Genomic DNA, 26,177 nt, shown 5'->3' with positions numbered 1-26,177 from the left:
AAGTGTATATATAGTATACTGTACATATTATTTGAACAATGTTTGAACCTCATATTGTGACTCAGCTTTCACCAATTTCTGGTTTAAGACCCAGAAATTACTAAAAAAATACAGATTTATTGTAATAAGACAAGGAGTTCTTATGGGAAAAGATAATCAGATCTTATTTCCAAAATATCCACTAAAAGTATGATGTAAGACATTGTGGCTATCATTTATCGGAAAACATTCTATAGCTATATCTCTGTAAGGATGAATGCCACATGCAGTGAATTTTCAAGCCATTATTCAAAAAAACCTGTAAATGAACAATATTATATGTTGGGGAGAACCCCCAAATAGTGGAAACTCATCATCATTAGTATGTTTAGGGACTTCTGTTAGTTTTCCAACCCTCAAAATATTTATGAACAGCAGAATAAATGAATAATCACTTCAGAAATGTAATCAGCTCCGAACAAGTAAAGTTGAGTATGAACTGTTAAATTTTGCTAAACTCTGAAAGACTATTAATCCAAAATGGTTCTCCACAGAACATTTGACATGAGTCATTTATAAGAAGGGCCACTGGCTAATTAAAGTATAACAAAAGTGTTTCATTTGATCAGAATTATAAGGATTTCTTTTTACTAAAAAAAGAAAAAAAACTATTTCTTTTCTTTTTCTTTAAGAAATAACTTAGAAAAGATAAAAATGTGCAAGACTGTCAATATTCATGGACAGATCCAAAAATATTAAGAACCTGTTCTGGGACTTTCAGATAAGCTTCAGCAAGTATAGGAGTGTTAGATTTTTGCCAATACCTATTGAAATCTTTTCCCATCATGATTAAATTTTTGTAACCCTGAAGGCTTGGCTGCAAAATATTATGCAAATAATAACCTACTCAGTAAGAATACTTTGGAGAGAAATTCTTATAAGTCCCTTTTCAAAGACTGCAAGCAGGTGAAATTCAAAGTCATTACAGTGTCAATGAGGACTCCACAGATACAAACTTCTGAACAAAAAATATTTTCTGGGCTTTTTATACACATCCTGGAAAAGGAGCTGATGTTTTAAAATATTCAATATGCTTACCACCTCTGTAGAGGAATATGTGCTTTTGAGAATGCAAAAAAATATGTTGTTGTATAGAAAATCTGCAAGGTTTAAGAGATTATTCAAATATTAAGCTGGAAAGAGGGCTGACAGACAATGAGTACATAACATAGGTATAAAACTCATGGTTTGCATTCATTTTTAATAGTTCAGTTCTAGTTCCCAGTGTCTCAAGGAAAACAGCTATTAATTGACAGGAAAATACTGAGATAGGAGGACCAATGACTTGAAACTAAACAGATATTTACAAGCATCACTTTGATTGGTTTTCAAAATGTCCAAGATTGAGCCATTGAATTGGACCAAAAGAGGAGCTCATGTACTAGGATGAAATATAACCAAGAAAGACTTTTCCATAACAGTTGCACAACACAACCCAAAGTCCCAAAAGTGCTTTTTCACGAGGCAACTGGACTTTGTTTTTTCTCTTCGAAGACGTTTCACTCTCATCCAAGAAGCTTCTTCAGCTCTGACTGGATGGTGGGGAATGGAAGGATTTATATTTTTATATTCTTAATTTATTTATATTTATATTTCTTGCAGACAGCTGGCCATTTGCTGAAGAAGCTTCTTGGATGAGAAGCAAAAGGTCTTCAAAGAGAAAAAAGAAAGTCTAGTTGCCTCGTGAAAAAGCACCTTTGGGACAACCATGATCTGGATGACTGAAAATCTCCATAAAAACAACTCAAAGCACTGAAAGAATTTCTGAGAAAAACCCATTAAGCAATAAATGCAGTGCTGGCAATGTAGAAACTCTAGTTGGATGGTGCTGGAAAAGCTTTGTGTCCTGGGAAGAGTGATATTGGTCAGGAGTATATATCCATTTAGGTGGGTATGATGGGGGTGTTGGGCTGACCATTTGAAGAGAGGAGGGGCTGTAATTTGGTGCTGCTTCATATATATAGTATACATCCTCTTTCCTGGATCTGGGAGAATTCATACTTTGATGGCTTGACATCAGATTGCTGTTAGTATATGCTAGGCCCATGTATAATCAAACTTCCACAAATAAAAACCCTTCCACAATTAGATTATAAATGAAGATGTGGACTTATTGACCTTTCTGAAAATGTTGTTCATTGATTACAAGAATGTGGCTCTGTCTTGAACTTCGCACTTCTGAATTTTAGGTACTGCTGCAGAGGGGACTCCAAGGTCAAGGTGATTGTGGGGATGACAGTGATCCTACATGGTCACTTTAGTTTCTTCTGCCCTTCAAGTGGCCAGTTTTGAATGCTTATATTCGTTTTTATTTATTAGACATGTGCAGTAACTATGTCAATCAGGAAAAACTCTCTGAAGTTTACATTCATACATACTTTATTTTGGAAGTTGGGTCATAACAACCTTTTAGGGAATGGAGTATGGTTCTATCTGATTAGCTCAATCTCATTGCAAGACCGATACAAGGTTCTCTGTAGGATTTCAGCTGCAGTGTGTGAAATGACCAAAGGATGGCAACACTGGGTACCTGCTCCCAGGTTATATATTTAGCAGGATGATATGACTGAGACAAATAGTTTTCAAGGTAGTAAGAAAAGTCTAAGAGAGGCTATGTTTAAGGGAGTCCAAATCAGGGGACAATTCCTCTTATTAAGGAGACAGGGTTAGGAATAATTTTAGGGCCAGCATAAGCTAGTTTTGATAGGATAAAGATGATTTGCAGTAATAAATAAAAAATACTGTGTTTTGCCTATTTCAATATACATTTTAAAACTATTTAATAGAGGCTGATTTGTTTCTTTATTCCCGTGCTAGCCACCAGTTTGTGCTATTTTATATTTTCCTCAGATTCTACCATGATGCATTACTTTAGAGACGATTGTCTAAACTCTCAAAGTGATATAGTAGTGGAAGCAGAATTAAAGGATAATAATAATGAAAACATACCTATAACAATGAAGGTATCCCAAAAATTAACAACTCCAACTCATAAAAGATGATTACATATCAGACATGTTCTTCACTTTGGGATCTGATGAATGACATGGTTTGTGATTGTGACTATCTTCTCCTGGGCACCCTTACCATCCTGTGTAGTCTACTCAGAAAGTAGACCCCGCTTTTTTTACCTGAGTGCTGACTAGTGGGATTAAATCAAAGCTGGTTCACTGTTTTAAAGAGATTTAAGAACAAAGTCACTGTTGATTTGGTTCACACAGGGCAATTAGAGTAATAAGAACCTGCTGGAGCAAATGCAACTAAGTGTCAGCAGTTTAGCTTTCTACCTTGAGCACACAAAATCAGTTTCCATGTGTACAAATTTGAAGATTATATTATGTTTAATTGACACTTAGTTTTAAGGGTAGATGTCAATCATAATTTCCCTTTGCAAATGGATTAATTAGCAAGAGTAATAACATATTCAAGCACAGATACACTGTGAAACCTGTATGCTCCAGAAGCAGAGAGAAGTGAAGTCAGTCTTGATTTTCTACATTACTGAGTCATGTGAAATTAATGGAAACTATTGCGCAAAGTGCTCCTTTAATAAGAGTCTGCTAAAGATTGGATTAGTTTCTTTTGTATAAAATGAACATTTTTGAACTAAAACAATTGTAGTTCTCATATTGACTAGCTAAACGTTTCTATCAAATACATTCATTTTACAATAAATAGTTTTCTTGATATATGAGATTGCAGTCTTAATATTTTTCCGAAGCCATGGTGGCACAGTGATTATAATACAGTATTGCAGGTTAACTTTGCCCATTGCCAGGAGTTCGGTCATGACCAGCTCAAGACTGACTCAGTCTTCCATCCTTCTGAAGCTGGTAAAATGAGGACCCAGATTGTTGGGGTCAATATGCTGACTCTGTAAATTGCTTAGAGAGGGCTGTAAAGTGAAGTGGTATATAAGTCTAAGTGCTATTGCTCGTGCTAATTATAATCCTTCCCCTTCCTCTTTCTCCCAAAGATTTACCATCTTGTACAACTGCCTGATCTGAAAAGGAAACCAGGCTCTTAACTAATAAAAACTTGTCTTGTGAAGCCAAGATGGGTTACTGGAATCTGATTGCAGGAAGCCATCCAGAAATACATATCTCCTAAGTGAATAGGTGAATTTCAGGCCCTGGCATCTGGGTTTTCCAGCTGCCAAATTGAGTTCTATCTGATGCTACAGCTATTGATTATTTCTCCAGAAAGGAAAGAGAAAAATAAATTAGCAAGGGGTTTGTCAGCTGGAGCTGGAGAAAGTGTTGAAATACTCAATTATGATCATTTCTGTGTCTAATTGCTTATGCTTTGGCCAAGACCTGCTGTGCTGGTAGGCAGTTTTGCTGGCTCAATGTGTCTACATGTAATCTGCAATCAAGATAATGGGACAGGTAATCTGAGAATATATGATGGAAAAATTAATGTAAATACAGTTACCTAGATATTCTTAACCCTATCCCACCAAATAAAACAAAGATATCTCCCCCCCACAAAAAAAAGGGAAGGGAAGGGAAGTTGGAAACAATCTGGCAGGGGTTTTAGATTTAACCAGCAACTCTGAATGTATTAGTTATTTTATATAGTCAAAGACTTTTATATAAAAAGCCTTTTATATACATATTTTTATATTCAGCCATAATTACATTATTTATTAAAGGAATAAGAACTTTGGGCATGAAGTAGCTAATGTTTAGCATTATCTTAATTCAATATTCATAAAAATTAGCATACCTTTCTTTGTTCCATTTCAACAGTCCATGAAAAAGAAAGGGAACCTCCATACAAATAAGAAGGACCTCATTTAGCATTTCCACTAGTCATGTGTCGTCAAAGATGTGTATCTTTACCATCATTCTCTCATCTGATGCTCAACACCTTTTGATGATTGAGATAAGGTTCTCACAGCTTATCATCAGCCTTTTGAGATAGTCCAGAGATAGTTCTGGTCCAAACCAGAATCATGAGTATTACATTTATTGTAAATAAAAGGAGTTTGAAAGTATGAAAATGCTTTCCTCTTCCCCTACTTTATATTCCAGAGAACTAGGGCAGGTTAATTCTGAGATTCCTTCCCCATTCCTGCTTTTGGATTCAAGTTTTGTTTATCAGATTATGGTCTAGGCTGCAGCTCGTCTTGCCCTTTCTCTGTTATTCTCACACCCATTATAATAAAGCCTATTACATTACAATAAAGTAGACAAGGTTTTCTGTAGTTCCACCACTTCTAATTTGAATCCCTGCCCCTCATAGTTAGTTAAGGCCTTTTATAAGGTGACAGGAGGTAGGATCTGTACAGCAATCAGTTCTTTTTGAACAAGCAGGCCTTATATGGCTCTAGTTATCTCAGACTACCTTTACCTGTAGCCATTTTCTCACTCAATCATATCAAATATGATCATCTCTTCCCCCCCCCCCGGACTCATCCTTATTATTGCTACCTGATGGGACCTCGGTGATGGGTTTTCTCAATTACTGTCCTCACTCTTCATAATTATCGCCCAGTGGGAATTTGATCAGCCTCATTTCTCTTAAAGTTTGAGGACCTACCTGTTCCATCTTGAGAGGAAGAAGATGTTTGGTTGGAAGGTGAGTTGCTAGCCTGTGGCATTTTTACTTGTTGCTTTTTTTTAAAAAAATACACTTAAATGTATGTGAGGTTTTCTGGAGCATTTTACTTTATATGTTTAGACTGTTAGCCGTTTAGAACATGTGGGAATGGGTGACATACAAATAAGACAATCAATCAATCAATCAATCAATCAATACCACTATTAGCGGTATGTATTTCTGTAAGTCCCAGACTTACCTAGAGTAAGTAGCCTCATTTTGATTCTAAGACTTCTGGCATACACCATTTTAATTTTCTATTAGGAATTACGCCACTTAAATTATGCAATCACTAGCATCCCATATTGCCAGCTGTCATTTTCTTGCTGTCCCCTTTCTTGTAGATTTTTTTCTCTCTGAAGATTTTTTTCATTTTCTTTTGTGTCTTTAAGCCAGAAAGGTAAAACCAATCAATGTGCAATGCTGAAGCCCATAACGAAAAAATGACAAATGTACCATGGAGGAATATAAGTTATAACTTTTCTTGCCATAACAATCGACTTGCTGGCTTTCAATGTATCAGAATGGCATTCTTTTATTCCTAGGTCTAAAAAGTTCTTAAAAAAAGGTCAGCATGATTGTTCAGATGCTGGATGCAGAATACCGAGAAAGTTATCAGAGTTTTAGAATTATATTGTTCTGAGTAACTTCAAAGCCTGTCTATAGAAAAAAATATATTTCAGCTGAGAGAAGGGAAAGTTGTGATATACTGTATTCCACTGCTTTCCAAAACTTACCTAATAGCTATTTGAATGATTGTCATCAACTGTTAAATTTATGGAGAAAGCCCTGCAACTCTCTGGGATATTTCATGCTTCCAAAGTCAGTTATTTCATGCTTCCAAAGTCAGATTGAAGACATGTCTATGAATGAACAGAGATGTTTACCACTATGAACAATTAAAGACTGATGAGTAGACTGGAAAAGAAGAGAATGGGAGAGCCCTGAATGTCTCTGCATAAGCTCCCATAAGAGCTCTGAACATCAGTTCCTTCCAAGGAGACCATAAAACAACAGTCTCTAATGGGTTTGAGTGACAGGAGTCAAGGAAAGCAACTTGTTTTTTCTCAGCAGCAGTGGAACCTTTAATAAGGACAATAATCTAGCCAATCACATTCTGAAATGTTCATCTTAACCACTTTAGAAATGTTAGAGCTCTTCAAAATGATGAGCTGCCAAGTCTTCCCTTTGCTCAATAAAAGACAGCTTTGGATCTATAGCATGAATGAGTAATTAGCAGCCTCATAGTTTAATGCAGGGGTGTCAAACTCAATTTCATTGAGGGCTGCATCAGCATTGCGGTTGCCCTCAAGGTGTGGCCAGGGTAGGTGCAGACTACTGGGTGTGGCCAGGGTAGGTGCAGCCTACTGGGTGGGTGTGGATGGAGTGGGTGTGGCCTGCTGGGTGGGCGTGGCCAGCTCTACATCGTTCGCGTCAAGGATGCCTGTGGGGGCCTGGGCAGGAGTGGGATAGATCTGAGGGTCTCTGGCAGAAGGGGGTGGGACCGGGGCAAGTGCCAAGGCATGGCCCACTGGAGGAGCCTCACTGTTCCTCTCAGGCCATGCAGGGGGGGCTTATGGAGCTAAGACTGAATGTGTTTTAGCATAGAGGGCCACCACAAAATTGTACATTGGCTCCCAGCCGGCCTGGGCTGGGGCCAAGGCAGAGGGGGCCGTTCCCTCACTATTTCCAGGATGGCTTCATGGGCCACATGAAACCACTTCGTGGGCCTCATCCGGCCCCCGGGCCTTGTGTTTGACATGTCTGGTTTAATGCAAAGTCCTGCTAGGCTTGCCGTGATCTCAACAAAGTTTCTTTGGGGAAAGGAAAATACCCATGTTCATTAGAAAATTCTAAAAATTCTGGTTTTGCATGGTAGCACCCGGTTGTGGGATTGCAGATCTCCACACCCCCGTGGCTAATTTCACCCTGCCAGGGGACCCCAAATGGGTCTAAGTGCCCCGGAGAGGCGGCAAAGAAAAGAAGGGTACCCCGGTGACTCTAGAATGATGGCAATCATTCCGTTCGATTTGGGGAAAGCCTTCTAACCTGACAGGAGAAAGGCTGGCCACACTTCACTGACCAGTCCAAGCTATTTGCAGAAAAAGTCCAAAGGAAAATACCCATGTTCATTAGAAAATTCTAAAACTTCTTATTCAAGGTTCATGAGCTGGAAAAGGATGAAAGAATGAGCATCTACCTTAATGCCATATACTGTAGTTTTTAAAGGGTGTGTCATCACAGACAGAAATTAAGAAATTAAGGCTATTCCAAAAATGTGATTATATGCTATAATAATGTCAACTGACCTATACTATATCTTTTATATTATCCATAATATTTATTAGTTTATTTTTTTAAAAAACTATAAACTATAAATATTTTTGGAGGTTGAAACTGTGATGTCTATGTATTTGAGGACAGCTTAAATGCACAATTATTCTTACTGTTTTCAATCAAACATAGGCTTTCGAGTATGGTACATCATAATCTCTTCAAATTATGGGAAATTTTTAAATTTTGGAAAAAGTAGCTTCAATTAAATTATACATTTTAATTTGGGGCCAATATTAGATTCAAGGAAGCTGATTATAACCTGTTGCATTATAATTAATAATTTATAATCGAAGTAAGTAAAAAGGATGTTTCATTCGGCATCCAATTTAGATAATCACACAAAATTAAATTGAGGGATGTGTATATATCGATATATTCTAATTTATTTTAGATGTACATTTCCAAACTATTTTTATGATCTGTATTCATGACATTATCCTTTTCCAGATGTTCCCCTTTGCATGCATTCTCTGAAATATCCTTTTGCCCCAATATTATGTTTTCAAACTAAAATCAATATTCATTTCAGAAATAAACATATACATCATTTATTTCTATGAGTTACAGGTTTCAGATAATACATCTAATACTCTAAAATGATATTAAACAAAGGAGAAAAAAACCCTGCTCAGGACATTAGATATATGAAATACAAATGAAAATTGTAAGTGCAGCTACACTTTTCACTTGGATTAACGACTGAGTTGTTGGTCCCAATAAAGGTCACTAAATGAGGACTACCTGTATTTACAGAGGGTAAGAAACCTAACAAAATATCAGTTTCTCTTACTTCTATTTCAGACATTTTTAAAAATGGTACTTATTCCAGTGAAGGTAGGACTATCAATATCATTGCATAGAAATGTTGCACATTAAGTCAGAGCCATAAATAAATCCCCTATTAATAATCTCTATTCATTTTGCTTAATTTCTCCTGGGAAAATATATTCAGTGATATTTATTAAAGGTGGAGCTTGCTATTAATAATGGATGTTATATACCACTATTTTACATCCTATACAGTGCTTCAGAACAAGCTGATAGTTTTGGGAGACAGAAAAAGAACAGGAACATAACAAATGATGGAAAATATTCAAATAACCTGTAAAAGCCAATGAGAAATTGTGTCTATTGCCTATCTATCTTTCAGCGTCTCTTGGTGAAATTTTGTTCAGTTCTCCACTACACACATCCAGAAGCAACGATCCAACATCTCAATTCAATTGGTAATCAATCAATAACCAAGAAAGTTATCTTACTACTTTTATCTACTATCTCCCCTTTCCAGCAGTACATGGGTGCTCAAGGAGCTGCCAATAATAATAGTAAAATAACAAACATATTTTAAAAATCCAATTAAGGCATCCTTTAAATTTTTTGATCAAAACAAACAGCACCCATCAACTCAGCAGGAAACCAGCTTTCAGCATTAAAGGATTTGCCTGCTGCCAGTATTTATTTATTTGCTTTCGTTATCTCCACTATATAACAGTAAAATATTTAAGTTTTCTCAAAGACTTTAAAGCACTTCAAACAGATTTTTTTACACTGAAATAGGAAGTGGAAAAGGTAAGATAAACAAACATAAAATATAGAAGGAGGCAGATCAACACCACAATCTAATCAAACTGAGCTGTTAAGTATACCCTGTTGAGTTTGGTGGAACTCTCTCTGAGATGCGAGTGCTTAAAAGATCTACTATAATCTGGAGGAAGCTCTGTGCTTTTTATTGCAAATGCCTGGAAGCAACGAGAAATATTTCATAAGGATTTTTGCCGTGCAAAACATAAACCATTTTCTTCTGGCCACATTAATAATGTGAACAGCAATCATGCCTTCGGTAACATAAAATTTCAGGGACGGATATTGTCATTAGGAACTCAGCAAGTGTGGATATGTGAGAGAGGTATCTATACTTTCTATCTATCTACAGCAGTGGTTCTCAACCTGTGGGTCGGGACCTCATTTGGGGTCGATCGACCATTTCATGGGGGTCGCCAAGCAAGGCTGTCCGCCATTTTTTTTGTCCGCCATTTTTTTCCCTTTTCCAGCGGGTGCCTTACCTCCCTTGGGCTGGGCCAGCTGGTGGTCGGCCTGCTCCATCTCTGCCGCTTGCCAGCTACGCCTCGGCCAGTGCAGGGGGCGGAACCACGCATGCGCGGCGCTCCCGGGCAGGGAAAGTCCTTGACTTACGACCGGTTGGGGTCGCGGCATTAAAAAAGTTGAGAACCACTGATCTACAGCATTTTTAAAGGAACTGTGGAAGAGGTTGGGGTTAGTTTTGTCCTTCCCACATTTTCCAAACTTTGTAAAAATCCTTGGAGGTGATTGCCTATTTATACAAAATTAAAATAAGGAAGCACCGTCACAAATATCCTCCTTGCACCCAGTTATATCTTGGCTGCTTTAAAATAAACATATTAGTAAATTTCAGTGCTTGACTAAGCAAGGTTGGGAGAATTAATACTTGGATAGGAGCCACCAGGGAATTCCAGGGTTTTTGGCTAGACTCAGAAGTTGAAAAGAATCTTAGAAGAATGAATGAACTGGAAAATGATGTGTTTCCATATTATTGTCCATGCAGTTTTCAGTTGCTAGGTACAGTTGCTATTGTACAAAAGAGGAGAAGATGGTCAACTCTAGCTTTGAAACATAGGTGTACTGCTATGTGAGTTGATAGCTGACCTTTCTGCTAATCAGCCCTGTGGTGGAGAGAACCAAGCAGGAGATACCTGGCTAGAGACACATAGTCTGAGTCTTTCACAGAAGTTTAGTATCTGGAAAAAGTCTGGACAGAAGACACCCCAGAAAAATGGTTCTCTTAATGAAGAAGAAGATACAACTGACTGCACTCAATAGCAAGACCACCGCCATGAGGGACTCAAATCTCCATCATCAGAGAATTTTGGTGGGGAAGACTGTCCCAAAAAAGAAGAAAATATTTCAAAGCAAAATCCCCATTGTTGAATAGCAACTGTGGATGGAGGACCTGAAAATCATGTTCACTCTGGGGGTGGTCCAGGCTCTAGGGGTGGTCAACTCAAACACATCTCAATGGTCAAGGCTCTTTCAGATAATATGGTGCTGACTGGAATGTTAGCAGTCTCTCTGAGCATTGAGCCTTCCCTCCTTCCCCTCCCCCCACCAAATTCGGGTACCATATTGGTGACAATTAGGCAGCCAATGAAAACAACTGAGAAACAGCTACACCCACCACAGATAGAGAGAGATGAATTCCCCTGTTCCCTGGATGAATTGCTAGACAGACATAGGAACTTTGCAAAATCTTTACAAGCCTTCTGGAAGGCAGTGTCCCCTAGTGGCATAATCTGCAAAGATATATCTTTTGGGGGGGGAGGAATTCTAGTGAGATTCAGAAGGAATCAGCCACTGGAAGAGGAGGAAGAACTGTAGCTGTTCAGGATGCATTTGGGGATAGCCCAGAGTCTAAGCGAATAATGTTACCAGCATTATACAAGGATGCCTTATTTCTGATGAAAGATCATGGAAGGGTCGTCTAAGCATGTTACACTAGAATTATAGAATTGCCATGACCAAAATTCAGGCATAGAGGATAAGAGTACTCCTTTCATTTGACCGTCTAAGCCAGGGGTAGTCAACCTTGGCTCTTTTATGACTCGTGGACTTCAACTCCCAGAATTCCTGAGCCAGCTGTGCTCAGGAATTCTGGGAGTTGAAGTCCTTGAGTCATAAAAGAGCCAAGGTTGACTACCCCTGGTCTAAGCAATTCCACAGGTATACTAGAATTTCGGGGATTCTGGTTTAATATACAGTGTATGTAAATATTAAGTTTATATGTGTTTTAAACAAAACAGAATTGTAAAAATGGTATATTGTCTAATTTTTTGTTTGCAGCACTCTTGACACCAATGAAGGATTGTTTTGTTGATTTTTTTTTTTTAGTCCTTCCATCTTGTTCCTATTTTTGTAATCAATAAGAAAGAATGAGGTTCATCTCCCAGGATCCAATCTCGGGACTAGAGGTTTAGTCTTCTGAGTTTTCAGCCTCATGCTGGAGCCTCTCCTCTCTACTAGAAGGAAATTTCCTAAGGGTGGGCTCAGAAGACTACATCTCTGGTCCTGGATTGGATCCTGCAACCTCATCCTGGGGACATTTATATTTGCCTTCATTTGTGAACTTTATTTTTCCTGTAAGCAACTGTCTCCCTATGGATAGAATTATACTTGAGGCAACACAGACCCACAGAGACCCCAAAATCAAGCCTTGAAAGGGCCACAGTGATATTTCACATGTCAAATTGTCTGCTTCTAATTTTCTACAATAATAGGAGGGATATAAACCTTTAGAAAAATTTTCTGACTAAGAACTTGAATTATGACTTACTAATTCGTGCTTTCATAGAGGTTTAGTGAGAGGTTAAAGAACATGAATATATTAAACATATTGTCACGTTATTATCTCAAGATTAAACATTTAGATTTGGGGTTCAGAGTGAAAATATGCCTTTTAAGCTACTTTGGGAATTTATACAATATTCTACTAATATTTTTCATCATAATGATAACCAAGGTGTTAACGTTTTAAAAGTGGATGACTCATGCAATAGCTTAACAGATTTCTGTTAACATACTTCTACGTAAAAAAAAGGAGGGGGGGAATAATCTGGCTAAGATTCTGGAACTGTTGCAATCCTTTACATTTGGCATATTTATATATCAAGCCTGCCCAGAAAGGATTTGCCAGCAAGATTCGCTCTGTCGCTTCTCAACTGATTGTCTCACAACTACTCTGAAGGTCATAGCCTGCACTTTGAAAACATGGCCTTACATGCATTTTATTTCTTGTCAGCAATTAGTGCTATTAGAATTGTACTAGGGAAAACAAAACAAAAAAGGAAAAGAAAGTACAGAGTCCTTCTGAATGGGCTGTTAAATTTCATACCACAGAATCATTCTCTCCAATATTATTTTTGGGCAACTGGATGATGTGGCGCCATTTTGTGGATAATTTTGATCCACAGGCTCTCAAATATAATTGTTCTAAAATTATGAGGATTAAAAAAAATCCTCTTTGTATTATCATCTATCATATATTACTGTAATTAGAAAATAATGTTTATATGTTAACATGGAATGTATTTAATTCTTTTAATTCAGAATGTGTCTCTTTTTTAAAAAAAATCTAAAGGTTTCTTCCCTGTACTTCACCTTGAAATTTATGCCTTCTATTTCTCCTTCCATATGTTTTTTTAATAGTTTAATAGTTCTTGAAATATCTACTAGATTGCATATTAAAAATGGTTTTAAAAGAATACCTGAACTTAGATCCCAGTTGAGACTGTGATTAAGGTGGAGAGTGGTGGCATAGAGGTAAAGATGCTTGCCTTCCAACTGGAAGGTTGAAAGTTCAATCCTAGACTGTGACAGATGTTTCTCTATCTGGGCGCAAAGAGAAAAGATCTGCTGCAAACTCCACATAAGCATCAGTAAGGACATCCAGCCAGTCACCCTGACTCCACCCCGATAAAAGGGATTAGGTCATAAAAAGAAAATAAAAATCACTTATGTAATTTAATTTATCCAAACTATGGTTAGTGTAGTGATTAAGGCATCAGGACAGAAAGCAGGAGGTCATGAATTCTAGTCCCACCTTAGGCACGAAGCAAGCTGCTGACTTTGGGCCAGTCATACTCTTTCAGCCCTAGGAAGAAGGCAATGGTAAATCACTTCTGAAAAACCTTGCCAAGAAAAATGCAGGGACTTGTCCAGGCAGTCTCTGAGAGTTAGACAAAATTGAACAACAACAACAAAAGTCTGAGTATCATTCAGTATCAGAGTTACCAATGGATACTTCCCTATCTCATTTCCAGATGTGTAGTCAGGTCACAAAAATGGTCACAAAGTAGAATTGCTTCAGCAGCATGGCTTTGGCCCTGGATAGAAAGGATTAAAGGAAGGAATCACCTGACTCTGTAGGAGATGATCAGGCAGAGCCCAAAGGAGGGGTCAAATGTGTCATCAATCTCAAGTCCCTTCAAACCCACAAGTTCTTTCACACCTATCCAGCCCACCTTGAATTCCATTGATTCTAATCTACCATCAGTTTGCTTTGACCGATACTAGTTCAGGTTCTTCTGGAGAGCTTTAGCATGCAATAAATAATAATAAACAAGCTTTAGCATGTTCATTTGAACTGCCTGGACAACTGAATTCCTGCACTTTGCAGATCCAGTTTTGATCAAACCTCTGTATTTCTATATTTTTGTACGCAAAACAATAAATGAAGCCAAAACTGACAATTGGCCACCATATTGTAGAAACTTGCTGGGGAGGAAGAAGAACTGCAGACCACTTCCTTCCAGGTTATTAAAGTTTATCACGGATAAATCTTTTATATAAGATTAACATTGAATTATGTTTTATTTCACTGTATGATTATTCTGAAATGTGAAGGATCCAGCATGTTAGTTGTTGTGCAAGCCGTTGTGTTACCCTTAGCTGTCCTTGCTCGATCTAACATTCAATCTTGAAATAATGTATCTAGCATCAGTTCTTGTATGTCACAATTTTTCTTCCATCACATTGCTGTCCAAGACAGGTTATATCATCCCACTTTATAGAAGCCAGGGAATAAAACTATATCTATCTAGTATTCTTGCCCCAAAGGTTAAATAAAATGTACACAAGTAATATAAATACAATTGTATTTTATTTCAATTCTGCAAAATTTGGTCATCATTGAACAATTATTGCTTAATGCAGTTGAGAGAATAGTGTAGAGTATTTTGTGATTGTTGTTAAATAAGGATTTTTCACCCTGCCCCTCCAGAGATGTCATTAAATAGGTCAAACAGATGAAGCCAATGCAGGTTCCTTTTTATACAGGCAAATAAGAGAGGATTAAATTAATGGTCTATGTAGCTTGTATCCAAGCATATTTTATTCAGTTAAAATGTTGATACCAATGAGATGCTGATAGGTTTGTAAACTGAACCGTCAATACATGAAGAATTCCACAGGGCCTTAAAAAGAAGAAGAGAATGTCAAATGAACTCTCAAATATTAAGGTCCATGTATCATTGACAACAGACATAAAAGAACAATTGTGTTACCAATCCTTTGTAGTTTAAGAAAGTTAAATTAAAAATATTTTATTTTATTTTTAGAAATTATAACAATAAATACTTAAATAATAATTAAAATATGTAGGATTGTGCTACAATAATTGAAATGGCATCTAAAACACTATAAATATGCCAAAAAAAGATCTTGAAAGACAGACAGAGCAAGGGGATGATCAAGTATAGAGTGGAGAAGTGAATTAATTAATGCTTAATTAACAAATAATAAATTATCTATGCTCTGAGTTCAATCACCATTATCATCATCACCACCATTGCCAACACTACCTTTTAAAAAAATCCCAGGACTAACAAGAATATTAGTATTTTAGATTGGCTTACTATCAATCAAGCTTTTTTTTCAAAACAACAACAACAACCTAAGTTATTAAAAAAGGAACTGGAATTGTCTCAAATGGGCAGGGCGGTATGAAATGCTAAAATATCTCTCTTGATGTCAAATTTAGTCCAGATGCACTGGGAATGATAATTACCCTGAATTAGCTTGGATAAGGAAATGTGTTTTGGATGATTATAAATGCACAGTATGTTTTAATAGAAATTAAATAATATTTTAAGATGGCTATTAATTATTTACAAGAATTTTGAAATGAAATGTTGGAAAGCTATATATTAATAAATCAATACATTTAAGCATGTTTTAAGATATCAAGATAAGGCCAAGATCATAAAATATTTTTAAAGCTGGACATCTTAGAAAATGCTTAGAAATAACTTGGGTGTCAACTTCACTATGATGGAAATATAAAATCGTAGAAGAAATATATTATATGGACGCCACATTATTACTGGGTTAATATTCATTATTAGTATTATATCCATATTGCTAAAATGGTTTGAGGAAGAGAGGCATTGAAGGGTGGGTTGCCTGTGTGTTTTTTGATTCCTGGTGGCTGCTTGGAAAAGTTCATTCAGTGTACTCAGCAACATCTGAAAGAATAGTATGATTTAAAAATAAAAAAAACAGTTTTGAAATAGGAACTGTACCAAAAATTTGTAATCTATAAATAGATGAGAAAAATGAATTTACGAAGCTTATGCATCACAAAAGAGGTCACTCTTTTGTACAGTAATAGGAAGAGATTTACACTTTTGTACTCAGGACATAATGTGTACTCACTCTCTTATTACCTGTTTCTCTGTTCAATGGGGGGGGGGGGAATGGTAATTCTTATTCCAAGTGGTCAAAGTTTAAAACTTAGCTTTAAACAAAACAGATGCTCCCATTCCCTTTAATTTGTTGTCTGTGTGCAATATACGTCTGTGTATCTCTCTCTCTCACACGCACCACATCCCCACCTCTCTCTCCCTTTCCTTTGGGAATATGCCAGAGACATTTAGTTCACTGACCAGCAGATGAAAAGGACAAAATATTTCAGTCAGTTCTAGGAAACCACTAGGGAATGCTGTGTATCAATTGATCTAGCCTTTAAAATTTGCTGTGACAATGCGCATCAGGGAAGAAGAAGAAAAAAGAGCTGAACTGTATATTATGTAGAACAGCTCATTAGCTTTAAGAGATTTATGTTGCAGAGTCTACAGGAATATATTGCCTGCTTGCTGCCATGTTTACCAGCAGATAAGATGACTGGAATTGCAGACGAAATAAATGAAGGGGCACATATTGTCTAGGCTATGGAATTCCAATTTCAAGGCTCTGAGGAACAGGGTTCTCTATCGGTTTGAAAACATATTGTGGCTTTTATGAATATCAAGCCAAATGAGATCATCAGGCTATCTTGAGAAACCATCATAGGCAGCTCTTGCCTATGAATCTTTTCACAAGTCTTGTATTTATAGAAGGGCTGTTTTTGCTTGTGAATTATGTTAGAAAAAAAGAAAAAAAGAGAGAGAAAGAATTCAAGCAGGTTTTTCCTCCTTATTGTTTAAAACTGTAAATCTTAAGTCAACATACATCTGTAGGATTTCAGGAGCCATTTTTCAGATGCCACGTTGTTGACTCCTGCTAATAGTAGCTATTTTGGAATGCTTAGTAAAAATTATCAGACAGAAAGCACAGCAGTGGCAACTGTGCTAATGCATGTGTTAATTAGAGCTCGACTGCAAAAAGACACTTTGACGATTTTAGAATTTCATTTATAGGTTTAAAAACTCAGATGTTCCCAATGTATGCACATATGGATGCGCAAAGCACTGAACAGCTATCTTTTAATTGTCAGAGAATTTGGCCAAGACACAGAAGCAAACCAATATTCTTTGCTTGTTCTTATTTTTTCTATTAGATTTATTTGCATTTTTCTTCGAGGAGCTAGAAAGAATGTACACAGTTTTTTTCTCCCATTTTCTCCCTTCTCCCCCCCAAAAAAAACCCCCTAACCTGGAGGGTAGACTGGGATGAAGCAATAGTGAGTGGCCCAAATTCACCCACCAGGAATACAAGCAACAGTTGTAAGCGGTTTTATCAGAAACTATTTACTATTTACTACCATTTACTGATTTTGTCCCTCAACTCTTATGGTTCATAATGGACAAAGTCAAACTGAGTATGCATCTGAACTCATCTAAAAAAAAATAATCCCTGCAACATGTAATAATTGAGAGAAAATACTTGGCTGTTCTTCAACAGATAAGAGCAAAATATTCCATCATGTAGTGAAGTGTGAAATTCACAGCTGAAGAAGTAGGAAAACAAATGGATATGAGAAAAGCATTACAGATCTCCCCCATCTGTTCCTCCATGAAAGCCTCAAAGTAAGATCTAACCTATGAGTTCATGCATTTTCGTCATCCAATGCAGTGAAACTCAATGGTTTCCTTCTTCTCCATGTTTTAAAAAATCAAGTGACTGAAAGAAATAAAACCTTGATCTCTCTATTGAAGCAATCTCCGGAAAAAAAAGAGAGCAAGGACAAGAAAGTTAAACTGACACTTCTAATTGAAGAAACCAGCTTTGCTTTTCATGTTTACAAATAGCTACTGAATAAACCCAGAAATTTGCCTGATGATTAGATTTGTCTTTAAATCATTTTTGCTGTGGTATTAAAACTTGGATAAACAATGAAGCTCTCTCTTCATCTGCACCGCATTATTTTCCTCTCAGTGTTACTATGTTAAAATAGTTTCTTCATTTGAATAACTACCATTCTTTATTAGATCTTGCAGCCTAGATTTTTTTTTTTTTTAAAGTCTGGAGCGCAAATCGGCATGGCTGGGAAATACTGAAATTACCAACATTTGCAGCCACTTGGGTAAAATAAAAAACTAATGATACAGATTTTAGGAAAATGATCAAACTTTTACATACAATATTGTATAATATAGTGAATGTTTCAATATGTCTTTCAGTCTTGGAACACAAATATAATTAAAAAGCCAACTTGTTTTTAAACTTTAAATGTACATATCCTAAGTCATCCACATCTAGCTTATTTAGAGGTTTCCTTTCTCTGATTTCTAATGTACCCTTGAAGTTATCTCTTTCTTGTAGGAAATGAAATGGAATATAATCATTGGGGGGGGAAGTGTATTGATAAGAAATCAAAATGATGTCCGAGTACAGGGTGAACAAAAGCTCAGTAAAATTAATTTTGCGAATCCATTCCATAAAGGAAGAATTTGTTCAAAGCTTTCTGAAAATAACAAAACTCTGCAGCATTTCATTTTAGTATATGAAGCTTTAAAGCACATGTTAGAGAACATTTCAAGACCCTATGATTTTAACCATCCATTGTTTTCAACTAGACAATAAAACTCTGTGGGCCAACATATCCTATATAAGCTGCTTAACAGGTAACCTTTTCCAAATGAATCAAAACTAATTCTCAGCCACAACATCTCTTAAAGTACCTCTGGTACACTTTTTTTTTAAAAAAAAAGAAAAAGAAATTGTACCAATTTTGAATAACAGAAATGCATAGTAATAATATTAACCATTTGGAGATTTGAAACGTCTGTATCAATTTAGTTAATCAGACAACTTAACATACAGCTGAAAAATCCCCACAAAGCTGGATGTTTTATTTAAATTAATGAATGATTTAGGAGAACATGAGGAAAGCAACATACTGAATCCACAGAATATGTAAAATGGATAATAAATGCAAAATAGTTATCTTAAACTGATGGGGAAAAACAACAAATACTTTCTCAGTGATGGTGCCTCCTATAAGTTTCCTTTCCAGTGAGACTCATTACATTCTTTCTGAAGTAATCTTATTTTGCTTCTGATTTATTCATTTATTTCAGCTGGACTACTGTTTGATGTATTATTATTGTTACTGGTTTACTGTAAAATTGATGGTGCTCTTGGCTGTCATAATTAATTGCCCTTTTTGATTTGTGACTATTCCGTTTTAATGTTATTTTTATAGAACCTTTATACAGATAAAATGCAGAGATATAATGTATGTATAATAGGTATATACATGTTATTTTCTACATATTATAGACAAATTATACATAATTTTTATAGAATTTATCATCTGGAGCTACTGATAGGTAGAAAAATAAGTCAAGAATGGAACAATCAAATCTACAATGCAGCACCACAAATGAATGCAGAGGTCAAAATTGGTGTATGCAATAGTTCAGGTGCTACATTTTCCCATGTGACTATATCAGTGTTAATTGTGGACAGTGCTAAGATAGAATCTCCTCCAATACCCTTGTCTCTTAATGAAAAGGCGATCCTTTAAATTTAATGAACATTATACAAAAAAAAAATCCCCACAAAAACAAACAACAAAAAATTCCCACCAATCCACACATAGCTATTCCATGCAGTTCACTCCGAACGTGAAAAAGAGAAAATTCCATACAAGTAAACAGAAGACAGCAATCCACATCAAAGGACAGAGTTAACATCAAAGGTCAGACATTTACTTTAGACTGAGGATACCAAAAAGCAAAAGATAACAACAGGACGCTCTTTAAGTAAATAATAACTCTTTTTTAGATTTTCTCTCCAAACTTTGATTATCAATATTCTTTGAAGGCAGATTCTAAAGGAAAAACAAGGAGAAACCAATACTCTTAACTGTTCCATCAATATGAGCATTTTCTTAATAGTCGCAGTTCATGCTATCACCAGGGAAAAACAACTAATTTTAGTTAAATTACCAACAGTATTCCCAGCTGAGACCCAGTGATTAAAATATGAATCTAAAATTCTTGACAAACTTCTGGAGGCTTTCTTTTATGAAACAAGATTGAGAAAAGAAAATGATTTGAGCTTTTGATGATTACAAGCATAATAAGTTCATCCGGTTATTGACAAGCAAGTAAACGCACATGTATATAGAAAGATTTCAAATTTTCTCATAATCGTCTCAGAGCAAATTTAGAGAATGGAAGAAGAATGTTGCTAAAACATGTAGTTACTGAAGCATACTATGCCAGCAGACAGAGATTTTTTTTTTCAGTTGCAAAAGGTATTTAAGAATCATTTAAGAACAAAAGATGAACGAGATGGCCCACTTTTACAATAATACACAAGCACAGAAGTGGCAAGAAAAAAGGCTGGTAGAGATTTAAATATTAATTCAAGAGATAAACGACAAAAATCCCTATAAAGTAGTTACTTACATCATGGCCTACAACTTCAGTCTGGGTGGATTTATCTACTTGAGAGACAAGCACACTTTGTAAATGCCGAGCATTTTCCTGTGGAGAAAAATAAGATATATTCCTGGTCAGTCACGCTGAAATTGATTGTCTTAACATTCTCAAAATAACTTAACCCCTTCCTCTATCCCAAGGGGAAAATATCCCACTGCAATAACTATAAGGAAAGAAGTGAGTATTTTCAAGAGAGAATGTACTCTCTTGATATTATTTTGCTAATGCAAAATAATTTTAGGTAGATGCTAAGGTCATAAATCATAGATTGTCAATATTAAGAGAAAGTCACTATGGAGTGTCACAAAGGATCATTTTCTAACAAAATAATGTAAGAATTAAAAAATACTTTGTAAACATCCACATGATATTCTTTGCAGATGCTAATAGAGTTTTACATGCACTATACTATGTATGGACCCTTTGTTCCATTTGTTTATCCAAGGGAAAATAGAAAACAAAACTGAACTAAAATTATGAAAGACAATTGATTGTGAAATAAAAATCAGAAGAAAAGATAAAGAACTCCCCCCCCCAAAAAAAAACCATACATACCATCATTTACAATGCATACTTTCCTCTATTTCAGCTTTAAATGTTCTTAAACTTAATTATAAAATTCATTAAGCACCTAAGTTTTACTGACACATTACTGAGTAATATATGAATTATTTTGTTTTAGTTATTTGCATATGCCCATTTATAAATCTCTTGCATTCTGTCTCTATGTTAATTTACTAATTTATGTCTTACTCCATAAAATTTGCATTCTACTACAGATTTAATTATACATTTGAATGATCATCACAATAACATTTCTAAACAGACTTCTTGGAAAGAAATGGCTGAGAAGACAGCCAACAAATGCAACAGAATGAATAGCTGGTGAGTAGACTGACTCTTCCTATCCCTCTCTAGACAAGGAGAGGACTTGAGATTACCCACAAGTGCTCCTTGTGAAGAGTCTGCAAGACAATGGTCTCTGGTGGCTTTAGAGTTCTGGGAGAAGAGGGAATAGCTATCTTGATAAAGCTACATGTTTATGAACAATGGACTTGCAATGGACTTCCTTTTCTAATCATTGTCAAAAATGGTTTGTTAGCTGCTTTCCGGTTATTAGGAATCTTTGGATCAACAAGTTATATAAGACTGGGTAATTTTCTTCCATCCTTAGCAAAAGAGGTTTTAAATACAAGTTGACTGCTGTTGTTTTTTTTAATATAACCAACAAAAGTGATTAGAATATTAATTTTGGAAAGTTACAAATGGACAAAAGGTCCAGGTGGATTTAAAATAAGATTTTGAAACTAATAATAAGAATCTTTTCAATGGGAAAATGGTGTTGCTTTGAATAGTTTAAAAAAATGGTAGAATGGGAGCCTGATGTTTGGACACTAGAGGGAACCAGAAGGAATTAAAGATTAGAATGAAAGGAGAAGAATACTTAACATTTGATTTATTAATAAAGAATGGAGCAAAGTAGTTTAACATTGTATGTAATTAATATTTGTCAGCAATGGATCCAGGAATTATTTTTAACAATGCCATTATAGATAGAATATGTTTAAAAGAAGTTATGAAACAGGAAGACATTTTCCTAGACATCTGAGATGGATCTGAAAATGGGTTTTAAAATGACAGACTACAAGAATTGTATGGGAAAAATGCTACATTGAGTATATAAACAAAACTAACTGATGTGTTAATAATTAAAAGGGATACACAATATCAAACCAAGAGAGTAATCCTGGATAATTTTCCTGTACTGGATTTACGAAAGAGTCTTGTTAAAATTTTGAAAGATTTTGTGAGAAGGGACAAAGAAAAAAAATGAAAGGGAATAAAGATTTTATTGAAAGGATTAAATATCAAGATTATGAAAAATAAATTCAACACAAAGAAGCTTTATTTGATCAATGTTAAAATAGATATTATCCCTGTTAAATAACTTTTGTTGACCAGGACTAAACAATGAGGCTTTAACAATTTGTTTATAAATAAGAGATCATTCAAAACAATTTAGATTAGTGGTATTCAATTTGGCTTCCCTATTCACCTATATTATCAACCCTGCAAAGGTCCCTGATGATTGAACAAGTTGTGTAAAAATTCCTAGATGAAGGCACAATGTAATGTGCAAGGACACAGCACCAAGAAAATTCCTGTCAACAGGGAGTGAGACAAGAGTATATTCTAGCCTTTCTAATCTATATAAACTCCTTTATAGACAAATTCAATAGTACATCTTTTCATCCATGAAAACTGGAAAATAGACAATGTTCTATTCTTTTGTATGCAGATGCTGCTGTGCTGTTTTCTGACACACAGATTGGCCTGAAACAGGTGCTCCACATACTTGCTGAGCAGTGTCAAGAAGAACATCTAAAAATTAATTACTATAAAACCGAGGTTGTGGTTTTTGCTAGGTACCCTAAGGCACACATCTGGTGGCTAAATAATCATTCAATAAAGCAAGTCAAGAGCTTTAAATATATCTGGGAATTGCTTTCCATACTATGGACAACCGTAAATTCCATGCTGATTATGTTAAATGCACAAAAATACAACTTTGGCTTTATAATGTTTCTACTTCTCCAAAGGAGCCCAACATCAGCTGAAATCTAAGGTTAGCTCCTTTGTGGAGTTCAGTTGGGCTCCTGTAGGTTACCCTTCTTTTTGAAGTGCGATCCAAGTTTTTTAGATCAATTTTCCAAGTACTTTTCTGCATTCTGAATGTGGTGCTTTTTCATGAAGTTGGCCTATTTAAAATAGAAACTTCTGCCTGGATTTTCATTTCCTCAAACTGGCTTAAGCTCTCCTTTTTTTCAGCTGGCTTGGTCCACTTAATTATGATCAATAAGTCTTCAGACTTCCTGGTGCTAGACAATATATGCCAAACTGTTACTTATGGTTTTTCATGAGCATTTCACCCTGATGGGCTATGAACGTACATTAGCTGATCTCAAGCAGTGAGTCATTGATTTAGAGTTGCAAATAGATTTATCAGTTCTACCTAGAAACATCTTTCTGAACCACTCTGCACACCGTCTTCAACCAGAAATTTACCTCAGTTACATAACAATTCCAAAATTTGAAAGGGTTGGCCAGATTCAATGGCCTCTCACCAGCCATTACTTTAGGGCAGGGGTAGGCAACCTTGGCTCTTTTATGACTCATGGACTTCAACTCCCAGAATTCATGAGCTAGCTGTGCCAAGGCTGCCTACCCCTGCTTTAGGGATTCACTCTGATCTGTTTTTATCTAAAGTTATTATCAGATCAATCTGACTTTACTTCTTTGACTACTCTTAAGTACTGTTCTATAGTTTATATAGTATGCCATCATTTCTTTTCTAATCCTTAGATATTTTAGAAGCTTTTTTTTTCTTTTTACCCTGATTAATGGTGATTTTCTTGGGTTTTTTTTTTGCTGTCTATGATGAAATAAAATTTGATTGATTGATAAAATATGAGATTTGGGAAGAGATCTTTTGTTGTATTTTAAGAGAAATTACTAAAATTGTTCATACTTTTTTCTTTTTGTTTGCTATATTGCTTCTTTCTTTTCTATTTTTTTCTTTGTCATTTTTAGGCATTTTCTATTTTTATTCTTTTTGTTTCTATTTTTGGCTTGTATAGCTTGTATAAATGTGTATATATATATATATATGTGTGTGTGTGTGTGTGTGTGTGTGTATCAATAAAATTATTTTAAAATAATATTTCAAAAGGCATTTCCTTTCAAAACACAGATATATATCTTTTTTTCCTAATTGAAAAAATATATGAATATTTTGAATATGAAAAACTGGTTAATTACTGATCCATGTATCAGTTTATCCTTGCTAAGACTGAATCCCTCAAGCATCTTTAATATTATATGATCATTTGGAACTACTTATAGGAAATGTAATTTGACCAACATTATTCATCCCTGGTTAATTATTTGGCATTAATTTGCAATTACCACAGAGTTCCATTAAAAATACACATGGCATAGATCCAGCAGCTGTATTCACACATGCTTGAGAAGAGGTATTTATTCTTTTGGGCTAAGTCTCACTAAGGTAGATTTATCCACTAACATGAATCATGAGACAATAACCCACATGCCAGTCTCAATATGGCCAGGAGAGTAAAAGAACACATACATATAACCATTTCTAATTAATTTTGTTTATCATAGCGAAAGCAGATGTTTGCAATTCTAAAAGCTGCAGTTGCATAACGAGCTCTATTTTGCTCCATCTTGTTTTCTACCCTTATGAGATAGCACAAATCCTTCTTGGTTTTTTTTTTTCTTTTTTGAACTACTGCCCCTCTTTCTGCCCATTGCATGCAGACTGCCAATTCCTTCCCGTTTAAAATGCACTTTGTGAATACTGTGGCCCTGTATGGCTTAAGAGCTGCCATACTAGTAAGTTAGGACACAAACTCAATGACACTATGAGGATTATAAGTGGATATATTAAAATCAATATGACTTGCTGGCTTCCTGTTCTGAGCCATATAGCACCACCAGCTTTACAAAGGCAAAATGCACTAGTGGGAGAATAGAGAAAAAAATATATGAGCAACTCACTCCTAGTGGTGTATGCCAATCTTTCTCATTTATCAGCTGGAAGATTCAATCCATGAAACCCCCACTGGCACTTGTACAATATCTGCCCAACAACTTTAATATCAATTCCCAATGGAAAGCAAATGAGTCACTGAACACCAAGACATAGGAAAACATAAACATGACCCCACAAAAAAGGTATCAGGCTTTGAACTACCACATCAGCAATGGACAACAGGACAACAGACATGGTGTCTGCTGGGACTCTTTGTACAAAAGGGTCTGATCTTGCCCTGGCATGTGTGTATGTGTATGCATGTGTGTGTGTATTTTTAAAACAAGCACAAAAATTGAGAATTTTAATGAACTACATGCACAAGCAAAACACTATTGTAGGCCACCTTTCTATACTGTGGACACTCTTTTCTTTCACCTTGAGTTTTTGACATCTTTGTAAAAGAATGTCAAAATGACATTTGACATTAAATTGTTTCTTTAAAAATTGGGAGGATCTCTTGGAGTCTCTTTACCAAGCCATGCATTATTTTACACTAAGTGTACTTAGTGATCACCCTAAATAAACTGTCAGGTACAAAAGGTCAGGTCCACACATGAAGGACTAATTAAACAGCTGTCCAGAGTCACAATGTAGGGGAGATGCGTGACACAAAAATTAATTAATTAAATATAAAATAAACTGATTTATTGCTACTCATGCCTATGCAGAGGAATCTTCTTAACTAACAATTAGCACCTGACAGGAGTTAGATAACGGTCAATAGAATTCAAGAGGTTGGACTTAGTTAAGAGCCATGGTGGCACAGTGGTTAGAATGCAATATTGCAGACTATATCTCTGCCCACAGCCAGGAGTTCAATTCTGACCGACTCAAGGTTGACTCAGCCCTCCATCCTTCCTAGGTCAGAAAAATAAGGA

General features: G+C 35.8%; 1 protein-coding gene across 1 annotated transcript in view; it reads right to left on the bottom strand.

Annotated features, from left to right (window-relative positions):
- Window positions 1–14,666: 14,666 nt before the first annotated feature.
- CCSER1 (coiled-coil serine rich protein 1) overlaps window positions 14,667–26,177 on the bottom strand; it is a 263,393-nt gene continuing 251,882 nt past the window's right edge. Inside the window, exons 8-9 of the mRNA XM_015810064.1 lie at window positions 20,649–20,726; window positions 14,667–14,984 (exon numbers count right to left, since the gene is read on the bottom strand). Coding sequence (XP_015665550.1) covers window positions 14,910–14,984; window positions 20,649–20,726 — 153 coding nt within the window. The 3' untranslated portion in view covers window positions 14,667–14,909. The remainder of the gene's footprint in view (window positions 14,985–20,648; window positions 20,727–26,177) is intronic.

The sequence above is a fragment of the Protobothrops mucrosquamatus genome, unplaced genomic scaffold (genome assembly GCF_001527695.2).
Source record: "Protobothrops mucrosquamatus isolate PMUCROS unplaced genomic scaffold, P.Mucros_1.0 scaffold_34, whole genome shotgun sequence".
Taxonomy (NCBI): domain Eukaryota; kingdom Metazoa; phylum Chordata; class Lepidosauria; order Squamata; family Viperidae; genus Protobothrops; species Protobothrops mucrosquamatus.
This window is presented reverse-complemented; position numbering and strand designations above follow the sequence as displayed.